The 23416-nt window shown below is 51.5% G+C and overlaps 1 protein-coding gene across 2 annotated transcripts in view; it reads left to right on the plus strand.

The window, feature by feature from the left end:
* BICRA (BRD4 interacting chromatin remodeling complex associated protein) overlaps nt 1-23416 on the plus strand; it is a 67419-nt gene that overhangs the window by 31916 nt on the left and 12087 nt on the right. Inside the window, exons 2-7 of one of the 2 annotated variants that reach the window (XM_080908537.1) lie at nt 10554-10654; nt 12828-12873; nt 12981-13023; nt 16495-16560; nt 19550-21511; nt 21888-22064. In XM_080908537.1, coding sequence (XP_080764663.1) covers nt 12833-12873; nt 12981-13023; nt 16495-16560; nt 19550-21511; nt 21888-22064 — 2289 coding nt within the window. In that variant the 5' untranslated portion in view covers nt 10554-10654; nt 12828-12832. The remainder of the gene's footprint in view (nt 1-10553; nt 10655-12827; nt 12874-12980; nt 13024-16494; nt 16561-19549; nt 21512-21887; nt 22065-23416) is intronic. The other variant, XM_080908538.1, reaches the window with a different exon arrangement.

The following is a 23416-nucleotide window of genomic DNA, read 5'->3' on the forward strand; positions in this document are numbered from 1 at the left end:
GTGCCCACAGAAGTCCGAGTAGGACATCAAATACCCTAGAACCGGAATTACTGGAGATGTTGACCCACCGTATGGGGACTGGGTATCAGACACAGGTTTTCTGGAAGAGCAGCCAGTGCTCTTAACTGCTGAGCCATCTGGCCTCATAACTTTTTAAATTAACTGTAGTTAATTTAAAAACAGTGAGTCCCTCAATGGCATTGAATAAGTGCCCCATCCCAACTGCTTCCTCCCTGTTCCCCCAAACTTTCAGCTTTATTTCACTAAGAAATACTTAAATCAAGGTTCTGCTTCTAAGTATCTTTTGCAGCTTTTTTCTTTGTGCCCACATTGCCGCCCCCTCCCTCGCATCTTCTCTTTAGACTGGTCCTTCCCCCTCTGACTCCTTTCTGTACCTTTAATTAAAGTTGACAGTATGACCCAGAAGTTGCCAGAGTGAAACACTTGAAACCAGGACCGGGCCAAGCCAAGCTGAGGTCTGACCCTCAGGAACTTGTCAGTTTCATCCCTGAGTCTTAAGATAATAGAATTAGGAGGTTGGAGGCTAAATCCAGCTGTTTAGAGATGATTAGCCGAGATCAGGCTGGGACATGAGCCTCTCCTACAGCTTGTGTTCTGGTTGCATAAGGAAACAGAAACTTGGCTGGGCGGCACGTGCCTGTAATCTCAGCACTGGGAAGAAGGCTGGAAGCTCAGAGTTCAAGACCAGCTAGAGTTACATGAAACTTAGACTCGGGGTAGGGGTGAGGGTGGGGGGCAGGGATGTAGCTCAGTTGGTAGAATGTTTGCTAGTGTGCACAGCCCTCTCCAGAGCCATGTTCTTTAGCCGTACAGGTTCAACACTGCTGAGCTAAATCAATCTACTGTTTTTCTCTAAAGTGACCTGCCTCAGGAGTTTCACTATGGTAACAAGAACCACACTAATGCATGCCATCAGGTAAGGCAGCAAAGGCAACCATGTTTTCTTTGCCGCAGGTACTGGTGCTTTTCCAGTACATGCAAACAGTACCTCGTTTCCTTGCACGCTGGCTGCCTTCTGTGGAGCATCAGTTCATAAGTTAATTACATGCTCAGATTGACATGGGACGTTTGGGGATGAAGAAAAACTGGAAGTCTCATAGAAAGGAACAGAAAGCTCAGGTCGTAAGCCCAGAAGGTGCCCATGCCCACTGTGGGTTCTAAGTGAACTGTTTGACAGACCACTGAGAAACAGAGGCTTTTGGAGAGATGAAAGTAAGGACAGAAAATTAGTAGGTTATTTGGGCCTAGGATTATGTCTCAGAGGTAGAGCCCCTGCCTAGAATCCCCCAGTGAGGGGCTGGGGGCGTGGCTCAGTGGTAGAGCCCCTGCCTAGAATCCCCCAGTGAGGGGCTGGGGGTGTGGCTCAGTGGTAGAGCCCCTGCCTAGAATCCCCCAGTGAGGGGCTGGGGGCGTGGCTCAGTGGTAGAGCCCCTGCCTAGAATCCCCAGTGAGGGGCTGGGGGCGTGGCTTAGTGGTAGAGCCCCTGCCTAGAATCCCCAGTGAGGGGCTGGGGGCGTGGCTCAGTGGGGCTGGGGGCGTGGCTTAGTGGTAGAGCCCCTGCCTAGAATCCCCAGTGAGGGGCTGGGGGCGTGGCTCAGTGGGGCTGGGGGCGTGGCTTAGTGGTAGAGTCCCTGCCTAGAATCCCCAGTGAGGGGCTGGGGGTGTGGCTCAGTGGTAGAGCCCCTGCCTAGAATCCCCCAGTGAGGAGCTGGGGGCGTGGCTCAGTGGTAGAGCCCCTGCCTAGAATCCCCAGTGAGGGGCTGGGGGTGTGGCTCAGTGGTAGAGCCCCTGCCTAGAATCCCCCAGTGAGGAGCTGGGGGCGTGGCTCAGTGGTAGAGCCCCTGCCTAGAATCCCCCAGTGAGGAGTTGGGGGTGTGACTCCAATATCACTATATTGGCAGCTCTGGCTCCTTCAGTACAAACATTGATAACAATCATCTTTGCAATGACTAGTATGATCATATGGACCACAAAATTTGAATAGTGTTGAGTACCTCAACCCAAGCTGATCCAGCTATTCTTGTTTTTACCAAAAGTCAAAAAATGCTTGAATTTCTTCCCTTGTCCCCATGTAGTTAGTGTGTGGAATGGCATGCCTTTCCTTCCCAATGCCATTCAAAACACAGGTTCTTATGTGTCTTCCACTCTTGTTTGTTTGTTTGTTTGTTTAGACAGGGTTTCTCTGTGTAGCCCTGGCTTTCCTGGACTGGCTCTGTAGACCAGACTGTCCTCAAACTCAGTTTATATGTATACATATGTGTCTGTGGTAGGAACGTGCACATGACTGTGGGTGTTGGGGTGGCAAAGGTCATGTTCTGTCCCTTACAGCTGTAATCACAGGCAGTTGTGAGCACTAACTGTGAGTGCTGGGAACTGAAATGGTGTGTTCTGTAAGCTCATCACACACTGTTAGCTGCTGAACCACACCTCTTCATACCATAAAAAAATGGTTACAATTACATTTACTTAGTGTGTAAGTGTAAAGGCATGGGGTCCCCATGTGGAGGCCAGGGCTCACCAGGAAGTGGGCAGAAGACACTTGTCACCAAGCCTGATGATCTGTGCTTAATCTCTGGAACCCATATACTGGAAGAGAGAGCTGACTCACACAGTGTCCTATGACCTCCATGTGTGACACGGGTTACCCTCCTCATCGATATAGAAAATAAAATAAGTAAAAGTTGCATCAGGCCTCAGCAGAGGAGTGTAACTTCAACCACAGTTGCTTTGAGAGCATTCTTGCTCCCAAAAGACCCCCGTGGCTGTGAGGTCCTGACCCTGCAATCAGTAGGGTTCCTGCTGGCACTAACCTGTGTTCTGTGTCTGGACCCAGAACATTTCATCCCAGTGCGGTGATCTGCTGGCGGTTGGGCTGGGCTTCTGTTCTACTTCCTGTTTCCTGGTGCCTGTGCTGCCCTGTGTCCTGGCCCCTCTGCCGCCTTTATATGGACCTTCATTGGGCTGATCCATCTGCTGACTGGCTCATGATTTGTTTCTACCTCTGATTCCCATGAACAAGATGCTGCAGACACACATGCACATTTTGTGTGGACATAGGTTCCTCCTTTTAAGACGGTTGGCTTTGACTGTGTGATCCTTCTGCCCAGCCTCCTAAGTAGATTGGCTTAGATTACAGGCCTAAGGCACCACACTTGACTCCAAGTCAAAAAAGGTGTTTTTCCAAGCCAGCCATACTATTTCAGTATTTGAGCTATAAGATATACAGCCTTTTAAAGAATAGCTCGGTGAATATCGTCAGTGTTACCCAACTGAGCATCACAAAGGCTGATTCAGAGCATCTGCATCATTCTAGAAGACTCCTTGAGGGCCCCTGATGGTCCATCTTCCATCTCCTCAGAAGAGACTTACACACCTTTGGTTCTCCCCAGTTCTAGACATTGTTACAAATGGGCTCAACACAGCAACTCTGGTCTGGCTTTCTTCCAGTTTATGTCAGGTCCTTCCATGTTGCTTCCTGTAACAGAAATGGATCCCCATGATTGTCAGAGCAACACCCTATCCCATGCCTAAGCTTGGTGCGAAGACAGGTGATAGACAGTTTCCAGGTTGTGACTTTCTTGTTTACTGGATAAGTTGGAGATGAAACCCAGGGCTTTATCCAAATTAGGCAGATATTCTGTCACTGAGCCACGCCCCCAGCCCCTCACTGGGGGTTTCTAGGCAGGGGCTCTATCACTGAGCCACGCCCCCAGCCCCTCACTGGGGGATTCTAGGCAGGGGCTCTACCACTGAGCCACACCCCCAGCCCCTCACTGGGGGATTCTAGGCAGGGGCTCTACCACTGAGCCACACCCCCAGCCCCTCACTGGGGGATTCTAGGTAGGGGCTCTACCACTGAGCCACACCCCCAGCCCCTCACTGGGGGATTCTAGGCAGGGGCTCTACCACTGAGCCACACCCCCAGCCCCTCACTGGGGGATTCTGGGCAGGGGATTCATCACTGAGCCACATACTTGGCCTTTCACTGAGGGACTCTGGGCAGTCTCTGATGGCTCTTTTTTGTATGAATTAGGAAAATAGACTCCTTTGTAAGCAGTTGCCATCATGTCCGAGCACAACCTGAACTCAACATGTACAATTGTATACAAGGGAATATGTGTGTATGCATATTTTAAATTAGATGTGCATTATATATGCAATCTATAAAGTGTACAATATAATGATGTTCAGTGGCATTCTAATAAATACAACTATTGTGGTTTAAAACAAATATTAGCCAAGCAGTGGTGGTACATGCCCTTAATCCCAGCACTTTGGAAGCAAAGGCAGGCAGATCTCTGAGTTTGAGGCCACCCTCATTTACAGAGTGCGTTCCAGGGCAGCCAGGGCTACCCAGAGAGACACTGTGTTGAAGACACCTGTCCACACATCCTTTAAAAAGGGAAAAACCAGGCATGATGGCACAAGCCAGCACTTTGAAGATGAAGGGAGCAGGATCGAGAGTTTGGGGACATCCTTGACTACATAGCAAGCTTGAGGCCAGCCTGGCCTACATGAGACTGTCTTAGTAAAGGACTGAAGAGTAAACAAAACAGACAGTATGTGGCTCCTAGGCCATGTTTTGATGGGGAAGATATCTGAGGTAGCCAATGGCAGGGGCCAAAGCCACGGGCCAGGAACCTGGGCCACCTCCAGTGCCTAAGGCTTCCAACCCCCTCCCTCATGACTGGGCTTGGGGCCGGGCTGACTTGCTGGCATGAGGAATTGACTTTGGAGGTGCTTGTGATCATGTTCCTTAGGACTTGCATTGGAGTCTGAATCTAGGCTGTTGTGTCTCTCGGTGTTCAGCATGGTGGGAGGCCAAGTCACTCTGATGGCCTCTGTCTTCCAACTGCTGGGTAAAGATGAGGACTTTAATTAGCAAAGGAGAGCTGTGTTTGGAGATGCACCCCGGTAATCTTAACACTTGGGAGAGGTTAAGGCAGGAGGGTCATGAGTTCAGGGTCAGCATGAGCAAAATGAACCCTATCTCAACAGATTCTTAAGTAGCTGGAGTCAGGCAGCCCTTGAGGAATCTTGTTGTTTTTTTGTTTTGTTTTGTTTTTTAAATTACATTTTTAAATGTATTATTAGTGGGAGAGTGAGCGAGTGTCACAGTACCAGTGTGGCAGCCAGAAGACAACTCTCAGGGCTTTGTCAATGGGCAAACCTCATCACATCCAGAGCTACCTTGCCAGCCGGATCCGGCCTTTCTCCTTGCCACATACCTTCAGGTGGGTTTTCCAGACTCACATTCTCTACTTCATGGTGGCAGAATGGCTGCCACAGCTCCAGTCACTTTGACGGCATGCAAGCTGGAAAGTGAGCTTCTTTGTTTACCAGAACTTGTCCTGTGACTCCCACGGTCCTTCGGAAGCCAAGCCTGTACACTTCTGTTTACTGTGTGGTGCCAAGGTTACTGTAGCTTGAGGGGAAGCCAGGTGATCATGAAGGAGATAGGATGCCCCCAGCTCCTGCCTCACTTGACCCCAGAGTACACACAGTGAGTACACACAGGACTACTGTGCTTTTGAGCGTCAGTCTATCTCTTTTGGAGAGGAGGAGGTTGGGGCAAATTCTGCTTATGAAGCCCAGGTTGGCCTCCTTGAACCAGCAATTCTCCTGCCTCAGCCTCCAGAGTGCTGGGATTACAAGTGTACCACACCCAGTCTATTTGATTGTTTTAAACCAAGCCTGTTACTCTGCTTCCAGAGGTGTGAGCGGTATGAATGGCAGCTCACAAAGGCCTTTGCTGGTGGAGCAGCAGGCTGGCCATGTGAGAGAGGAAGCCAGGGAGGAGGAAGCAAGGAGTGGGGGTGCTTGGGTGCTAGTGGTGGGAAGAGCAGGTGGACTTCCAGCAGCTGGGATGCAGTTCAGTGCCCTCGTTGTAGGGCACACAAGGGTCACTAAGATCATTCTGGGAAATGAACGGTAGCCATTCTTTTGTGTTTACTGGAGCCTTTGAATTCCGGATCCCGCTAGAAGGCTGGCTCCCCTGCAGCTCCCAGTGACGGAGTGGAGGAGGGAGCCTCAGGGCTTTCTGGAAGGACACCCTGTTACGGCTCTTCTCCCAGACTGCTTGCAGTTGGCAGGCCTGCTGGGGAAGAGTCAGAGCGGCAGGGTCATGGGTTCTGGGTTCAAGTTCTGACTCCACAATGTGATTAGGACCCAGTGTCTTCACCCGTAGTGTGTCACTATTCTTGTATCGGAAAGCGTGGCTCAGTTTTGTTTCTTTGTTACCGTCACTGTGATGACAGGGCTCGTGCTAGGCCTGATGCCCAGGACATGCTTGGGCAATGTGTATCTGTCAGCTTCAGCTGGGTAACAAGTGAGACTGGGGCTCAGGCACTAACAGCCTGGCAGTAATGAGCGGGCCCCAGGTAGGGTCAGCCTCCACACAGAGAGGTGTAGGAGTGAGTCCAGGTGTTCCCCCAGCATGGGTTCCATCCGTGTCACTCAGCTCACGTCCACAGCAGATCTTGTCAGCGGGTGCTGCTATTTGGGGTCAATGGCATTGTGTATATTGTTGTATGGCTCAGTTGCTTTTTCAAGTGGTTTTAAGCAGATGGGCTGAGCTGGGGAGGGCTGTCCCTTCGTGAGAGCCACTGGCCACGTGCCCCTCCCTACCACGGCCGTGGACCTCTCAGACCTCTTTACCTCTCTCTACTTCCACGAGGCATTTAATGGATGCTCTTTGAACAAAAGAATGGACTTGTTTATTTAACACCCATCATGTATTAATTTATTCACCTCTACATTCATTGAGCCTCTTTCTACCACCTCGGGGTCGCCTTCTGGGATCTCAGACAGGAAGCAGTGACACGCCCTGCCCTGGTAAGGCCCACCTGGGTCATTTGGAAGAGCAGTCAGTGCTCTTGACTGCTGAGCCATCTCTCCTGCCTCAGTCTGATTTATCTACATGTAAACACTTGTAGAGGGATGCCAAGCTTCGTGGTAGGTGACTTTATTCACTGAGCACTCTTGCTGGCACTCTTCCCTTTTTTTTTTTTTTTTTTTCTGAAGCAGCCCTTGTGCAGTCTAGGGGGGTCTTGACCTCACTGTGTGTTTGAGGATGAACTTGAACTCCTGATCTCCCTGCCCCTCAAGTGCTGGGATTACAGGCAAGTGCCACCATGCCAGCCCTGCACCTCCTTTCAGCTTTCCAAACTCAAGGTCTGTGTGACGGTGGCTGTCAACCTTCCTAATGCCGTGGCCCTTTGATACAGCTCTTCATGCCCTGGTGACCCCCAGACCATGAAAGTATTTTTGTTGCTACTTCATAACTGTAATTTTGTTACTGTTATGAATCGTAATATAAATATTTTGGGAGTTAGAAGTTTGCCAAACAGGTTGTGACCCACACACAGGTTGAGAACCGCTGATCTATGTGTTCTTGTTAGAGCTTCCTGAATGTTCCATCGTACACATATACACTACAGCTGATTTATCTATCCATCCGTTCACGACTACTCGGTGGCTTCCTGTGAGCTGTTGTGGAAAACGCTGTGGTGGCCTCTGGTGTGCCAATCCCTATTTAAGACTTGATTTCTTTGCACACACACCCAGAAGTAGACTTACTGTGTTGACTGCTTGTGCTATTTTTAATGTTCTGAGGAACTGCCAAAGCCTGCCACAGCAGCCAACAGAGTTGCACTCTCTCCAGCAGTGAGCAAGGGCTCCGGTTTCCCACAGCCCTGCCAGCACTTGCTACTTCCCAGTTTCTTCCTGGTAGCCGCTCTGGGGGGGATGTGGGGCCTTGTCTCCTTGGGACTTGGAGTGCATTTCCCCCACCGTGAGTTATGCTGGGCATCCTTTTGTATGCTATTGGCTGCGTATTTTCTCTGGAGATCATCCCAGGATCCTTGTCAGGTCTGCTACCACTGACTGAGCCACACCCAAACTTGTCACTGGAGGATTCTAGGCAGGGGCTCTACCACTGAGCCACGCCCCCACCTTCAACCCCTCAGTGGGGAGCAATCACCCTGCCCTCCATCTCATCTTTCTCTTGCTTGCTCTGTCTTTCTGTGTGGTTGGAGACCAGAGAACAACCTATAATATTGCCCTTTCTTAAGATAGTTTCTCACTGAACCTGTAGCTCACCAACACCTGGCCAGCAAGCCCCAGAGATTGTTTATCTCCTCCTCTCTCATGCTGAGGTTACAGATGTATGACACCACACCCAGACTTTTCTGTGGAATAGGTGCTAGTGATCAAACTCAAGGCCTCATGCTTTCGAAGCCCCACTTTTTCTAACTGAGCCCTCTTCCCCAGCTTCCTTTCTTCCCTCCCTTCATCTCCCCGCCCTTCCTTAAGTGACTACTGCAAAGCTAGGTGTGGTGGCACTTGCTTTTAATCCCAGAGACAGGAGGATCTCTGAGTTTGAATCCTGGTCTACAGAGAGAATTCTAGAACAGCCAGGGCTACACAGAAGTCCTGTCTCTAAAATTAAGTACATATACATATATAGAATTAAATATATGTACATATATACACTACACACACACACACACACACACACACACACACACACACACACACACTAAGAGGTGGCAAAATGACTCAGCAAGGAAAGGTACTTGTGGAGGCAGCATGGTGGAAGGAGAGAACTCCTCCATGTTGTCCTCTGTCCTCCACACGTGCTCCGCACGCACCCCACCGCCACCAATTACATAAGTGTAAAGACAACAAAATAAAAGCTGTCCTCGCAGAGAACTGGCGCTTCCCCTTAATTATCATTTGGAGACAGTTGTTTACAGAGCTTGGGCCAAGCCAGCAGCAGGGGATGGGGACAGTAGTAGTGAAGCCACCGTGGCTTCAAAGCTGTCACAGGCATTGTCAACTGTCAAAGGCAGCACACCTGGAACCCAGAAGGAGAGGGCCTGTGCTCCAGGGCCTTTGACCGGTGCTCTGTCTCCACTGAGTGGTCACTGACTCGAAGGGACTTAGCCAGAGCTGTTGTCTTAACTTCACTGCCATGTTAGCTCCAGTTCTGAAGGCCCATAACAGCTTACGGGAGGGAGTTGGCTCTCTCCTTCTACCATGTGGGTACCGTTTGATTGAGCTCACCGGGTTTTATCCACTGAGCCATCTTACCACTGTGATTATGTTTCTCGAGACAGAGTCCTGCTGTGTAGCCCAGGCTGGCCTCAAACTCACTGTCCTCCTTCCTCTGCATTCTAGGATTACAGGAACGCAGGTGTAGGTCAGTGTGCCTGTGTGACCAGACATTTTATTTTCTGATGATTTCCTTGTTTGAAGTGTCCCCTGGACAGTAGTACAGTTTGTCAGCCACAGAGGTTGTAGGGTATCTGCCAGAGAGGGTTGATGTTTGAGGTGACCTCAGCTAGGGAACACCAGCACATCCGAGATAAGGTGCCTTTGCCAGAAACCAAGGCCCTGCATTAAGTGGTTGATGGAGCAGTTGTGACCACAGGCCTGGGTGAACCAAACCCTTTATCCCCCAGGACACAGATGCCAGGACTGTTGTGAGTCCTTAATACAACACACCTATTTCAAATAATAACTGGCCATAGGGCCAGAAGTTGTGGTACACACCTTTAATCTCCATCCTTTGCAAGCAGGGCAGGCCTTTATGAATTCCAGACCAGCCAGGGCTACATAGTGAAGGCTTATTCTTCCTTTTATACTCTATAACCCCCCGCCCCCGCCGCCACCCTTCCTCCCCCCCCCCAGACTTTAGAAGGTTGGTGGTTTGACAACTCAATGGTAGAGCCCCTGCCTAGAGTCCCCCAGTGAGGGGTTGGGGGTGTGGCTCAGTGGTAGAGCCCCTGCCTAGAATCCCCCAGTATGAGGGGTATAGCTTTGGTAAAGTGATTACTTACTTCAAACATAATTATCTGGGATCAGTCCCTAGAACAATGAATAGTAATATAGAACCAGAATTGGGGATTTTATATTAAACTGAAGTGTCAGTAAGTGATTTGGTATAGTGTGTGCCGTGATATGTGTATATATACAGTTTGCACACCATATACGTTGTTCTCCTAATAATATATGAGATTGCTTGGTGACTTTCAACTTGTGGTTTTCCATCTTTCTTCCTCCCCCCTCTTTCTGTTCCTCCTTTAGAAACTTAACGACGGGGCTGTCCTGGTGGAACACAGTGTAAGCCTGGCACTGGGGGCTGAGGTTGGAGGATCTCAAGTTCACAGGCCAGCCTGAGCTACATGATTAGTCTTTGTGTTAAGTGAACTAGGTAATAGTGGTTCTTAGTTGTCATTCAGTTTAGTTGCAGTAGTTGCTTGCTTCTTTTTAAGTTGTTTTAAAACAGAATCTTCTTATGTAACCCAGGCGTACTTACAACTCTCCATCCTCCTGCCTCAGCCTCCCCAGTGTCAGGATTATAAAAAACTTGCTCCCTTGTCTTTTCAGCCTCCCTCCCTTTCCTGTGCTCACTGTCTTCCAGGTTCTTCCCTCCCTTCCTCCCTCCCTTCCTTTCGTCTCTGTCCCTTCATGCCTTCTGCTAGCTCATGACCTTCCTCACTCACAGCTTCTCTCCTTTCTTTCCACAGCTGGCCCCACAAAGGACACTGTCAAAGTCCCCAGCCCGGGGCCCTGCATAGACCTGGAGTGGCCACCCCATCCTTCCCTTCATGATTCGTTCATAGCACAGGTAACCAGGGAAGATCTCCAGTTTACTCTTGGGGTCTTGTAGGGCCACTGGCATCTGACTTGCAGAATATGTGTAGAAGGATATCCCTCAAGCCTCGCCTTTTCCTTATTCTATAATGAGGCAATATGAGTGTGGCTCAGCGGTAGAACCCCTGCCTAGAATCCCCCGTGACAGGCTGGGCGTGTGGCTCAGTTACAGAGCACCTGTGAGGCCTGCAGCAACCACAGTAATGACAAAGAAAGGAAAGGCCAGGAAGACAGTTCCGTTGGCAAAGGAGTTAGTTCCCTTTGTCCTGAGCTGTAAGTTTCCAGAACTCGGGAACTGTGGTCCTCATTTATCCAGTTCATGGTATTGCAAGGGAAAGACCAGCTTGAGGCCAGAGGATTGATGCGCTGGAAGAAGGGAAAGATGAATGAATGGGTGTGTTTGCTTGACATTCCTTAAGTGAGTGCTTAGTGGGAACAGAGAGGCACTTAGGTGATCAAATGGATCTGTGATAGGAGAGCAGGAAAGGAGGACAGATGCCGGAAGGACTGAGGAGATAGCTCAGTCGGTAAAGTGCTTGTGAGGACCTGTATTTGATCCCCAGAACCTATGTAAAGAGCAGGGCATGGAATCTCAGCGCTGGGGAGCTGGAGACCATAGGATACCTGGGGTGAGCTATCTGGTCAACCTAGCCTAATTGGTGAGCTCCAGGCCAATGAGAGACCCTATCTCAAAAAAGGTGGACAGTGTGGAATGGGTGAGTGGGGGCTTTGGAGGAATGTTTTAGGGCTGAGGGGATATGGTTAGGTGCTCTGAAGGAGTAGGTGGCAGTGTGGAATGGGTGGGGGGGTTTTGGAGGAATGTTTTAGGGCTGAGGGGATATGGTTAGGTGCTCTGAAGGAGTAGGTGGCAGTGTGGAATGGGTGGGGGGGCTTTGGAGGAATGTTTTAGGGCTGAGGGGATATGGTTAGGTGCTCTGAAGGAGTAGGTGGCTGATTGGCAGGTAGGAATTCTGTATGGTGGGAGGCAGATGGAAAATGCAGACAGTATCCGTTCCTTTTGGGGTGCAGTTGTCCAGCAGCCTCTTCCTCTTCCCGGGGGGGCTGACCACGCTAACCTTTGTCATGGACTCTGACAGTGCTAGCCAGTGGTGAGCGCCAGATAGCTCCAGACAAACGTTAGCCGTCCGCATCCTCATCATTCAGCTGTGGAGGCCAACCCCACACTGCCACCTCTCTGGCCTAGCCTTGTGACCCTCCCTGCTGCTTCAGTCCCCACTGCCATACATCACGACAACTTTCTTTGCTTGACACCCACACTGCACTGGTCTTCCGGATTCACCCTGGAATGTGGTGGCCCTTTCTCTTTCTCTTATCTCACCCTCCCTCCCTTGTCTATCCCACTGATACTCAGGACAGGCCCCTACCACACCTTATGGACCACAGACTGCTCAAAAAAAACAGTGGGCTGTGAAGTGCCTGGGTTCAGGGACATGGCTGGCCAAGTCGAGCTGAAGCCTGCCTAGGGGGAGACCCTGAGGGGACAGTTCAGCTTATTTTGTTTTTGAGACAGGGTCTCACCATGCAGGCCTGGCTAGTCTCAACCTCATAGACGTCCTCTCAAGTGCTGGGATCAAAGGTGCAGGCTGTCTTACACCCAGTGGGTTTGGGTTTTGACTCTGAACTAGACTGTATAAGTCAAAAGTAGAAAGACACGCTGCAGATCGGAACGGATGTGCTCCTAGGGTTCATGCATGTACAGCCTACTTGCTGGAAGATGGCGCCTCTGATTTAGGTACCTCCAACTCCTCACCCTTAAGGTGGGGGAGCCATAGTTTATTCAGTTAGTCCTGTCTGCAGCACTTAGCATACGGCCTGTGCCCCATCAGAGAGAGACCTTTTAATCTCAGTTGATGCGACCTTCATCATCACTGTCAGATGGGCGGGTTTTGGGCATAAGGACAGGAGGGTAAGGATGCTTCCCCATCCCTGCTCAGGACTTCTGTGTGGGAGGGTACCTGGGAGGTGGTTCTTGTACCCCTCCATTAGCTCTGTGCACTCCAGAAACAGTTGCTGTGACCCCCCCCCCACTACCTCCAGGCGCCACCCCGTGACGGCGCAGCTGGACCTTAGACTGCCTCAATCTAATTGTGTCTCCCTAACCCTCTTCCCACCCCCACCCCGTCTAGTGGAAATGGATGATGAGGATGGGAGATGCTTACTAGACGTGATTTGGTGAGTAACGGGCTCCCCCCACCCACCCATGCCCGTCTCCCACACCCCTCCCCTCTCTCTACTCCTCAGCCTAGCTCCTTAAGGTCTCTTTTCCCTCTCTCTTGCAGTGACCCTCAGGCCCTCAACGACTTCTTGCATGGATCCGAAAAGGTAAGTGCCCGGGGCAAGGGAGGGGCATTCCTTGGGCACGGAGCCTCCGGCTCCGAAGGGGGGTCCAGGTCCCCAAGTCTCTGCCTCTTGCTGTATCATTTTCCTGGTTAACCAAATAAGTCAGTCGTTTAAAAAAGTGTGGGGGTGCAAAAATATCCGCACATTTTAACTTGGACATGATGCTGTATTGCATATACATAGTTTCTTAAAATATCATACTAGATTAAAAATAAATAAATAAAAGGCCAGGTGTAGACCATTAATCCCAGCACCCAAGAGGCAAAGGCAGGCAGATCTCTGAGTTATCTACACAGTGGGATGACCAGGGCTACATAGAAAAACCTTGCCTATAAACAAACAAACAAACAAATATCATTTATTAGTTAAGGTTTTCTTTAAAAGTGTCATGCAGAAAATGGCTAAAAAGAAACCACGAGAGGAGCTGGAGAGCTGTATGGATAGCGTGTGAGAGGCGCTAGAGAGCTGTATGTGTAGCGTGTGTAAGCATGGAGACCCGAGTTCGAATCCCCAGCATCAGTGCAGGAAGCTGGCGTGGCTGTGTGCACCTGTAACCTCATTTCTTTGGGACAGAGACAAAAGGATCACTGGAGCTTGCTGATCCCTCGTTTAGCTCTGAAATCAATTGAGAGGGCCTGTGTCTGAGTGTAATAGGGCAGAGTGGTGAGGGTGTGAGGATGTGGTGCAAGGTGAAGGAGGGCAAGAGTGCTGCCCCAGGAGGGCATCTAGGAGGTGATTCTTGTACCCCTCCAGCTGTGCACTCCAGAAACAGTTGCTGTGACCCCCCACATTACCTCCAGGGGCCACCCCGTGAAGGGGCAGCTGGGCCTTAGACTGCCCTAATCTAATTGTGTCTCCCAAATACAAGACTCTCAATGTCTTCCTCTTGACTCCATGTGTGTACCTGCATATACATGTGATAACATGTATGCATGCACACACACATCCACGGGGGGGGGGGAGGAGGAGAGAGAGAGAGAGAGAGAGAGAGAGAGAGAGGGAGGAAGGGGGAAGGGAGGGAGGGAGAGAGAGAGAGAGAGAGAGAGAGAGAGGGAGGGAGGGGAGAGAGAGGGAGGAAGGGGGGGAGGGAGGGAGGGAGAGAGAGAGAGAGAGAGGGAGGAAGGGGGAAGGGAGGGAGGGAGAGAGAGAGAGAGAGAGAGAGAGAGAGAGAGAGAGAGAGTGTTAAAGAAAAATGAAGCCCAAAGCTGGAGATGGCTCAGCAGTGAAGAATGCTGTCTGTAGGCTGAGTGGTGGTGGGACGTCTTTAATCCCAGCACTCAGGGGTCAGAGCCAGGTGATCTGTGAATTTGAGGCCAGCCTGGTCTACAGGGTGGGCTGCAGGACAGCCAGGGCTACTCAGAGAAGCCCGGTGTTAGAAAACAGAACAGAGAGCTGGCTGGTCCTATAGAGGACCCAGTTCCAGGGGATCCGACCCTCCTCTGACGACCCCAGTCATCACGCGGTGCACAGACATATACACACAGGCAAAACACCTATACACATGTTTTAGAAGAAAGCAAAGCTCTCCTTTAGCTAGTGTGATCAGAAGGAGTCACTCTGAGGTGGTGGCATTAAACATGACCACAGCACTCTATGTAGCAGGGGTAAAATTGAGAGAGATGCTAAATTCAGAACTATTACGAGACAGCACCAGGTGCTTTAGACTTGGTTCAGTGATTTTATTTTATTTTTTTATTCGTTTGTATGTTTGTATATTGTAAGGCAGGGTCTCTCTTTGTAGTCCTGGCTGTTTTAGAACTTTCTAGGTAGGTCAAGTTGGCTTTGAACTCAAAGAGATCCACCCACCCTGCCTCCCCACCACCAACACATGACTGATTTATTTATTCTGAACCTGACAGCAGATTTGATTTGTGTCTTAGAAAATCTTGGAAAATGTGGCCCTCTGGAGGGACCAGTGGGGAACTATTTGTGGCATGAGAGATTCCCCCCCACATGGTGACTTAGCACCTATTTGTTAACGTTTTCTTTGTTGGGGATCTGGGTCAGGAATCAGCTGGGTGGTCTGGCCCAGGGACTTGCAGGGTCACAGCAGTGTGTATAGAGCAGGAGCTGCAAGTGTCTGAGGTCGTGGTTCTCAGCCTGTGGGTTGTGGTCCCTTTGGGGATTGAATGACCCCTTCAACAGGACTCAGTTAAGACCATCAGAAAATACATCGTGGCTCATAACAGTAGAAAAATTACGGTTATGAAGTAGCAATGACATAATTTTATGGTTGTGGGTCATCACAGCTTGAACTGTATTAAAGGGTCGAAGCATCAGAAAGGTTGAGAACCGCTGTTCTGTGTCTAGAGTCAGCTATATATTTACTCTAACCTCCCTATGGCCACTGCCAGGAGGCCCGAGTTCCTTTCCCATGGGCCCCTTTCTCACTGTTTCACTGCCCAGGTTATGGTAGCTTATCACAAGAAACCCATGATAGAGAGCCAAGAGGAAGCCATAATACCTTTTATGACCTAGTTTCATGAGTCACACAGATACTTGGCAGCTGCTAAGTAAGAGCTCTTAAGTTCCTTCCCCAGCACCACACAAAGTGAGGCACGGTGGGGCATACCTATAATCCCAGCACTCGGGGTAGTCACAGGTGATCAGAGCTTTACCTCCAGCTTTAACCACTAGCATGTTGGAGGCTAGCTTGGACTACAAGTGTCTGCCTTGAGGAAGAAAGGAGGAAGGAGCCACTAACGCCAGTATACACTCTATATGGGAGAAGTAAGCTGTCCTCTCACTCTTTTAATATTTACTTTACACATGTGAGTATATTGTCAGTGTCTTCAGACACACCAGAAGAGGGCATTGGATCTAATTACAGATGGTTGTGAGCCACCATGTGGTTGCTGGGATTTGAACTCAGGACCTCTGGAAGAGCAGGCAGTGCTCTAACCACTGGGCCATCTCTCCAGCCCAAGCTGTTCCTCTTAAAGGAGAGCCATCAACGTGCTGAGCTCTCTAGAGTACAATGGGACGGTACAGTAGAGGGAGGCCAGGCATGGTGGTGCGTGCCTTAAGCCCCTCCTGCAGGTTCCGTCCCCTAAAAAGCATATGCACAACTACATATTGTGTTGAGGAGAAGGGAAAGACTCAGTAGGAAGCATGGGACAAGTGTCATTGCCACAACCTCCTCAAGGATGCGCTACCAGGAGCTGTGGTTTCCATGTAGGGGCACATCTTGGGTGCGTACCAAGAGGCCAGAGTCCCAAGAGCAAGGCAGGCACGTCAGGGGGGTGGAGTCTTAGAAGCCAGGCAAGGGACTTGACATTGACAGGAAGTGCCCTGGGTGGAAAGCCTGTGTCCAGCCTCATTCTTGACAGATGCTCCCATGTTTCCTCCCATACCCATCTCCTGTTGTCTCAAACCCAAATTCATGTCTGCTCTAGAGGCTGGTCCTGCCCTGTTTATGTTTGACCTTGGGTCGGGGTGGGGTTCTCATTGCAGCTGGACAGTGATGACCTCCTGGATGCCCCTGTGGAGGCCCAAAGTGCCTTCTATGAAGGTCCTGGGGTAAGTGGCTGGCTGGTCATCGCCTATAGTGTTGGGACAGGAGGAGGTGCAGCGGCTGGAGGGCAAGCCTGGGCGTGCCCTGGGTGGGAGGTTCAGGAACCAAGAGAGGGGCAGAGGCTGGCTCTAGTGCTTTTGATGCCACGTGACTCTGGGGAAGGGCTCCTCCCTGGTTGCTGCAGAGAGCTCTGAGTACGTACTCTGTGCTTGACTTTGCTAGACCTTCGGTTGCTTCTCAGTATGTGTGGAAGGTGTGTGTGTGGATGTATAAGTGTTTGTGTATGTGGAGGCCAGCGGCCAGCCTAGGGTATTATCAGTTGCTTGTTTTATAAGGGTCTCCCACTGCCCTGTAGCTGCCTTGGCTGGAGTCCCTGGAGTCCTTTCTGTCTCTGCCTTCTTACCACATGGTTTACTGGATCCTCTTCTTTTTAAAAATTATTTCATGCACATTATTTGTTGGCATTTTGCCTGCATGTATGTCTGTACATACTTGTTGTTTGCTTTTTAGAGATTTATTTATTATGTATATAGTGTTCTGTTTGTGTGTACACCTGCAGGTGGTTGTGAGCCACCATGTGGTTGCTGGGATTTGAACTCAGGACCTCTGGAGAAGCAGTCAGTGCTCTAACCACTGAACCACCCCTCCAGCCCCAGCCAGTACTCATAACTGCTGAGCCATGTCTGCAGCTTCACCTGGCTGTTTCTGGGTGGGTCCTGGGGATTGTCAGACTAAGGAGACAAGTCCTTCCCTTGCCGTTCATCTCCCTCTTCCCCTTTCCCCCCGTACAGCTCTGCTGCTCCTGCCCGGATTCCTTTCCCCAGTCCCTGGTGTAACCGCCATCTTTTAATTTGTTATGAATCAGCCATAACGTCATATGCCAAATAAGCTTGTGTCATAATGATTAGGTTTAGAAAAACAACTTGGATTTTATAGACCCAGTTACAGCAGTGGCCGCTCTGCTCTGTCTGGTTACTTCCAGACCTTTATTGAAGCTTATGTGTCTTGGTTTTTTGAGATAAGTTCTCTTGGGATCCTGAACATCCAGAAATACAATAGGTAGCAGAGGAATGATCTTTAAATTCTAATCCTCCTGCCTCGTCGTGTGTTGGGATTATGGTCCTGTATCACCTGCCTGTGCTAGGAAAGGAACCTGGGCTCATGCTCTTTAGGCAGGGACCTAGGCAGCTGAGCCACATTCCCAGCTCCAACTCCAAATCTTCTATTGGTCTGAATCTGAGGTGTTGACACGCCCCAAGCCTAGGTATTGCCTGTGGCTGTCTGCACCATATGTGCCTGTTGAGCTGTGTCTGCCACTGAGTGTGCTCACATAGAGGAAGCATTGAACCCCACTGCACATGGTCCCAGTGCAGTTGCTGCGCCCTGTCTATCTTTCCCCCAACCTCCTGCCTCATATCGAACTTTGGAGTCAGACAGATTTTGTGTCACATGCTTGCCTTTCTGTGGCGCCATATGGGGTGGGAGGACTGGGTCATTTTGCTGTGAATTACCCAGAACTCCTGAGAACGTTTGCTCTTAAAAAAAAAAAAAAAAAAAAAAAAAAAAAAAAAAAAAAGACCCAAACCAGTCATGGTGGTGCTCGCCCTCAATCCTAGCGCTGGGAAGGTGGAGGAAGCAGGAGTCAGAGCCATCCATGGGGGCTGGAGAGATGGCTCCATGCTTAAGAACACTGGATGCTCTTGCAGGACAGTAGGGTTTGGTTCCCAGCACCCACATGGTAGCTCACAACTGTGTAATTCCAGTTCTGAGGAGTCTGACTTTCTTCCGACCTTCAGAGATACATAAATACACATAGGCCCACATAGACAAATAAAATAAATACTTTAAAAAGTCAGCACTCCGGAGGCAGAGGCAGATTTGAGTTCAAGGCCAGCCTGGTCTACAGAGCAAATTCCAGGGCAGCCAGGGCTACAGAAAGAAACCTTTTCCTCCCCCCCCCCCAAAAAAGTTAGTTAACTTTAGCTATAGAGCAAGTTCAAGGTCAGCCTAGGCTACACAGTGAATTCTAATCTAGCCTGGACAAAGGTCATCCTGAGCTATGTAGTTGCCTAGAGACCAGCTACAAGAGACCTGCCTGCAAAGAAGAGATTTAGAACCCATTCTGATAGTACATTCCTTTAATCCCACCATTCAGAGGGAGAGCTATGAGTTCTAGGTCAACCTGAAGTACAGACCACTCAGAGTCAGGATTGAGTAGAGAGACCTCGTCTCAACCTCCCTCTTCGTCAGATACTCTGGGTTTGTAAGTGTTACTGTGGGTCTCTGTGACTGTGGTTTTGTTGGTTTGCTTATTTAATTTGTGTGTGCTGTGTATGTGCACATGCTTATACATGGGACTTTACCACAGCATACGTGTGGAGGTCAGAGAACAACTCTCCGAGTCAGGTTTCTCCTGCCACCTTCTGGGATCCAGGGGTCCCAGATTGTCAAGTCTGCAGTCACCTGTATCTGCTGAGCCATAATCCAGCTGAATTAAAAATTGGGGCAGATCTCATGAGTTCAAGGCTACCTTGGTCTATTTAGTAAGTTATAGGTCAGCCAGGTTACATAATGAGGCTCTTTTCTTAAAACAAAACTAAACAAAAACAATTTAGCTTGTGGCGTATGTGTGTGTGTGATCTCACACATGCCATGGCATGCATGTAGAGGTATAGGGACAGTTTTAAGATGTCACAGTTACCTCTTTCCACCCTGGGAACTGGACTAGAACTCAGGTCGTCAGGATTGTGAGCCAAGTGCTTTTACCCTCTGAGCAGTTTTGCTCACGCTCATCCCCAGTGTTCTTATCACCTACTTATAGGTGCAGATGGGGAAACTGAGGTCAGATTAAGCAAGCCGCAGGTTGCACAGTGAAGCCTGCAACTCAGCCAGGGTTTGGTCTGTGTCCCGTCACTTTTAGATGGAAAATTCTTGGATTTTGGTGGACTTGAGACATAGTATGCCTTTGTTAACCTCAGCTCTTGCCTTCTCTAGCTCCACGTGCAGGAAGCTGCCGGCAACCACTTGAACCCTGAGCCCAGCCAGCCTGCCCCCAGCGTGGACCTGGACTTCCTAGAAGATGATATCTTGGGCTCCCCTGCAGCCGGAGGAGGTGGAGGGGGCGGTGGGGGCCCAGACCAGCCCTGTGACATTCTTCAGCAGAGCCTTCAGGAGGCCAACATCACAGAACAGACCCTGGAGGCTGAGGCTGAACTGGACCTGGGCCCCTTCCAGCTGCCCACCCTACAGCCCGCTGACAATGGGGCAGGTGCTACTGGAGCTGCAGGAGCCGCGGTGACTGCAGGACCCCAGGCTCTCTTCCCAGGCAGCGCGGATCTGCTGGGGCTGCAAGCCCCGCCCACTGTACTGGCCCACCAGGCCTTGGTGCCACCCCAGGATGTGGTCAACAAGGCCCTGAGCGTCCAGCCCTTCCTGCAGCCTGTGGGCCTGGGCAATGTGACCCTTCAGCCCATTCAAGGCCTCCAGGGCCTTCCCAATGGCAGTCCTGGGGGTGCTACAGCAGCCACCTTGGGTCTGGCACCCATTCAAGTTGTGGGCCAGCCTGTCATGGCGCTCAACCCACCCACCTCCCAGCTCTTGGCAAAGCAGGTGCCTGTCAGTGGCTACCTGGCCTCTGCAGCTGGTCCTTCAGAGCCAGTGACACTGGCATCTGCCGGCGTGTCCCCCCAGGGGGCCGGACTAGTCATCCAGAAAAATCTTCCAGCCGCAGTGACCACCACACTCAACGGAAACTCAGTGTTTGCCGGGACAGGGGCTGCCACCGCAGCAGCCAGTGGGGCACCCTCGGGACAGCCGCTGGCGGTGGCCCCGGGCCTTGGCACATCACCACTGGTACAAGCACCCAATGTGATTTTACACAGAACCCCTACACCTATCCAGCCCAAGCCTGCAGGGGTATTGCCCCCCAAACTCTACCAGCTGACACCTAAGCCCTTCACCCCCACGGGAGCCACCCTTACCATCCAGGGTGAGCCAGGCACCTTGCCGCAGCAGCCCAAGGCCCCCCAGAACCTGACTTTTATGGCCGCAGGCAAAGCCGGCCAGAACGTGGTGCTGTCTGGCTTCCCGGCACCGGCTTTGCAGGCGAATGTATTTAAGCAGCCGCCAGTCACCACCACGGGGACAGCCCCGCCACAGCCACCCGGGGCCCTCAGCAAACCCATGAGCGTCCACCTCCTCAATCAAGGCAGCAGCATCGTGATCCCAGCCCAGCACATGCTGCCTGGCCAGAACCAGTTCTTGCTGCCCGGCACCCCGGCCGTACAACTCCCCCAGTCACTTTCCGCCCTGCCTGCCAACGTGGGAGGCCAGATCCTCACAGCAGCGGCACCACATGCAGGTGGACAGCTCATTGCCAATCCGATCCTCACCAACCAGAACCTGGCAGGCCCACTGAGTCTGGGCCCCGTGCTGGCACCCCACTCTGGGGCACACAGCGCTGCGCACATCCTCTCCGCAGCTCCCATCCAGGTGGGCCAGCCTGCCCTCTTCCAGATGCCTGTGTCACTGGCCACTGGCAGCCTGCCCACTCAGAGCCAGCCAGCTCCCACTGGTCCTACAGCCACCACTGTCCTCCAGGGCGTCACCCTGCCTCCCAGTGCAGTGACCATGCTTAACACACCTGATGGGCTAGTGCAGCCCCCCACCCCAGCCGCCACCACCGGGGAGGCCACACCTGTTCTGGCCGTTCAGCCTGCCACCCAGGTGCCCCCTGCTGTCACCACACCATTGCCCATGAGTCTCCAACAGCCTCCACAGGCACAGCAGCCTCCACAGGCCCCTACTCCACAGGCGGCCACCCAGCCTCAGGCCACCCCTCCTCAAGCCAGCCCGAGCTTGGCATCCAGCCCAGAGAAGATAGTCCTGGGGCAGGCGCCCCCTGCGGCCACAACCGCCATTCTCACTCAGGATTCCCTCCAGATGTTCCTGCCCCAGGTATGGGGGAGCATTGAGGGAGGGAAGGAGACTGAGTGGTAAATAGCTGAGCTGAGGCAGCTGGTGGGGGCTCTCGTGGATGCCCACGAGGTAGGGCAGACTAAGGCCAGCTGGCAGACTGGAAGGGGCATACTTGGTGATCTCAGACAAGGAAGTGAGGGTGTACAAAAGAGATCGGTGGGATGGTGAATGGTGGGGGCGCGTGATGAGCAGGCAGACAGATGGAGTACGGAGGGTGGGCAGACAAAGGCTCTGGGGTCTGCCTGCCCTGCACCTCCCGTCAACTGTTCCCCATGAGATCGAGCGGGGGTGACAGACAGATGGGAGCCCGTGGCCTCTGAGGGCCGTCTGACCCTGTGTGGGTGGCCCCTTGCAGGAGAGGAGCCAGCAGCCCCTCTCTACAGAGGGTCCCCACCTCTCGGTGCCTGCCTCCGTCATAGTCAGCGCCCCGCCTCCTGCCCAAGACCCAGCCCTGGCCACGCCCGTCACCAAAGGAGCTGGCCTCGGCGCTCAGACCCCCGACAGCCGGGCTTCCCCGGCTCCGGCTCCCCAGGTAGATGCACCCTGGCAGCCTGGCCTGCAGCTCCCCGCTCGCTCTGCCCTGCCTGCCTCTGTCCTGCTGCCTTGGGAAACACGCTGTCCTTTATTCTTCACGCTCATGTTCCCTGACTGTCCCCTGGCCACAGTATACACATTTGAGACCAGGGCCAACCCTGGGAGAGTCCAGTTCTAGACAAGCACATTAAATCACAAAGGGATGGGAAGTGACTTCCTAACTGTATTGGGTAAAACAGTTCTTTACATTTCAAAACACTAAAGTTAGACCTCATGGTGCCTGTCTATAACCAACGCTTGCGGTGGGGGTGGGGGCAATAAGATCAGGGTTATCCTGGGCTACGTTAGACCTGGTCTCTACAACAACCAGAAGAACCATACTGAAGTCCTTAGCTCCTCCTAAACGGGGCTCTTGCATTTGCTCTTCAATGTGCGCGTGAGCATGACCACACGTGAGTGCCGTGTCTCCCAGTTTTATAAGGTGCAGTGCCGTGACCACGCTCACACCCTGTGTCTACTGTTTAAACTTGACCTCGGTGGCTGCTGCTTATTCTTTCACATGGCTGTATAGCAGGCCATCGTGTGTGTTAAGTTACTCCTGGTGTTTGCTTGTTCTGAGCAAGGCCACAGATAACATTTGTGTGGCATTTTGCAGCATGAATTATCTTGTGGTTTGAACTGAGTTTTGTGCATTCAAAGTAAGCATTCTGCCACTGAGCCACGCCCTCAGCCCCTCACTGGGGAATTCTAAGCAGGGGCTCTACCACTGAGCCACACTCCCAGCCCCTCACTGGAGTATAGTAGGCAGGGGCTCTACCACTGAGTCACGCCCCCAGCCCCTCACTGGGGGATTCTAGGCAGGGGCTCTGCCAGTGAGCCACACCCCAGCCCCTCACTGGGGGATTCTAGGCAGGGGCTCTGCCAGTGAGCCACACCCCAGCCCCTCACTGGGGGATTCTAGGCAGGGGCTCTATCACTGAGCCACACTCTAGTCCCTTATTGGTAGACTCTAGGCAGGCTCCCAATACTGAGATCTATCACAAGCCCTTTGAACATTTTCATTTTGAGACAGTCAACTTACTAAGTTGACCAGGTAAGCCTTTATTTTGTGGCCCTTCTGCCTCGGTGTCTCAAGTTGCCGGACTCACAAGTCTGTTGGAGCACACATAACTTAGAATAAGTTCTTTAAGCTGAACTTTCTGGGTCTTAAAAGGATGCATGGCTTTTATTGTGATGCTCTCTCCGAGCTGCCCTCTGCACCGTTCAGCTTTGTCAGAGTGTAGCTTGTTCCTGTCTTCTCCCAGCCTCGCTGGTGGACTCAAGTGGCCAGTGTGACGGCTGTAAAACAGT

This window comes from Micromys minutus, assembly GCF_963924665.1.
Source record: "Micromys minutus genome assembly, chromosome: 32".
NCBI lineage: Eukaryota > Metazoa > Chordata > Mammalia > Rodentia > Muridae > Micromys > Micromys minutus.